Below are 1,314 nucleotides of genomic sequence, written 5' to 3'. Positions count from 1 at the left end.
GAGAAAGATCCTCAAGAGTTCATTGATGAGGTTTATGAGGTGTTGATGATTATGGGAGTGACCCCAGTGGAAAAGGCGAAGTTGGCCACTTATCAACTAAAGGGTGTTTCTCAAATTTGGTTCAACCAATGGAAAGAAGAGAGTCCAAAAAATTTGGGTCCGCTCGATTGGGAAAAGTTTAAGATTAATTTCCTTGATAGGTTCTTTCCCCTTGAGAATTGGGAGGCAAAGGTTCTTGAAATTATCAACCTTTGTCATGGAATTATGAGTGTGAAGGAATATGCTTTGAAGTTTACACAATTGCCTTGATATGCTCCTATAATGATTGCCGACCTTAGGGCAAAGATGAGCAAGTTCATTTCGGGGGTATCCAAAATGGTGGTTAAGGAATGTCGTATCGCCATGCTTGTTAATGATATGGATATTTCTCGTCTCATGGTTCATGCTCAACAAATTGAAGAAGATAAACTTAAGGAAATGTTTGGGGAGTCAAAGAGGGATAAAACCGGTTACGGTAATTTCTCACATGCAAGGTCCAATGAACATGGTCGTTCTAAGTTATTTCAAAGGTTTTCCAGCCAAGGTTCCTCCAATGCTCCTTCTAAGTTCAACAAAGATAGGGTGTCTAACCGCAAGCCTCAAGGAGGAAATAATAGTGGGTCTTTATTGCCTATTTGTGCTAAGTATGGAAGGAAGCACGAGGGCAAGTGCCTAGCGAGTGCCAATGCTTGTTTTGGGTGTGGTAAGATGGACCACAAGATAAGAGATTGTCCTTCAGTTGCTAAGAATGAAGGAGATAATTGTCGCAGGGCTCAACCTAATCCTTTATCCGATCCAAGTGGTTCGGGTTCAAATGATCCCAAGCAAAATAGATTTTATGCACTTCAGACTCGTCATGAGCAAAAGGGTTCTCCTGAAGTGGTTATCAGTATGTTGAAAGTCTTTCAACTTGATGTCTATGCTTTACTTGATTCCAGTGCTACCTTGTCTTTTGTGACGCCATATGTGGCTATGAGGTTTGATGTTCTTTCGGATGTGTTGTTAGATCCATTTTCTGTCTCTAACCCTATTGGTTAATCTATTGTGGCTAAGAAGGTTTATAGAAAGTGTCTTGTTTCCTTGTCCCATAGAGTTAATCTTGTTGATTTGGCAGAGCTTGATATGTTAGACTTTGATAGTATCCTTGGTATGGATTGGCTGCACTCGTGTTATGCTTTTATTGATTGTAGAACTCGTGTAGTCAAAGTTCCAGTTCCCAAATAAGTTTGTCCTAAAGTGGAAAGGGGGGAATTATATGCCTAAGAGTGAGTTTAT

The 1,314-nt window shown here is 40.3% G+C and overlaps 1 protein-coding gene across 1 annotated transcript; it reads left to right on the top strand.

The window, feature by feature from the left end:
- Nucleotides 1-375: 375 nt before the first annotated feature.
- LOC125845794 (uncharacterized) lies at nt 376-1,077 on the top strand. The gene is made up of 3 exons (XM_049525324.1): nt 376-569; nt 693-928; nt 1,046-1,077. Exons 1-3 carry the CDS (start codon nt 376-378, stop codon nt 1,075-1,077), a joined length of 462 nt encoding a protein of 153 aa, XP_049381281.1.
- Nucleotides 1,078-1,314: the final 237 nt, after the last annotated feature.

The sequence above is a fragment of the Solanum stenotomum genome, chromosome 11 (assembly GCF_019186545.1).
Source record: "Solanum stenotomum isolate F172 chromosome 11, ASM1918654v1, whole genome shotgun sequence".
NCBI classification, from domain to species: domain Eukaryota; kingdom Viridiplantae; phylum Streptophyta; class Magnoliopsida; order Solanales; family Solanaceae; genus Solanum; species Solanum stenotomum.
This window is presented reverse-complemented; position numbering and strand designations above follow the sequence as displayed.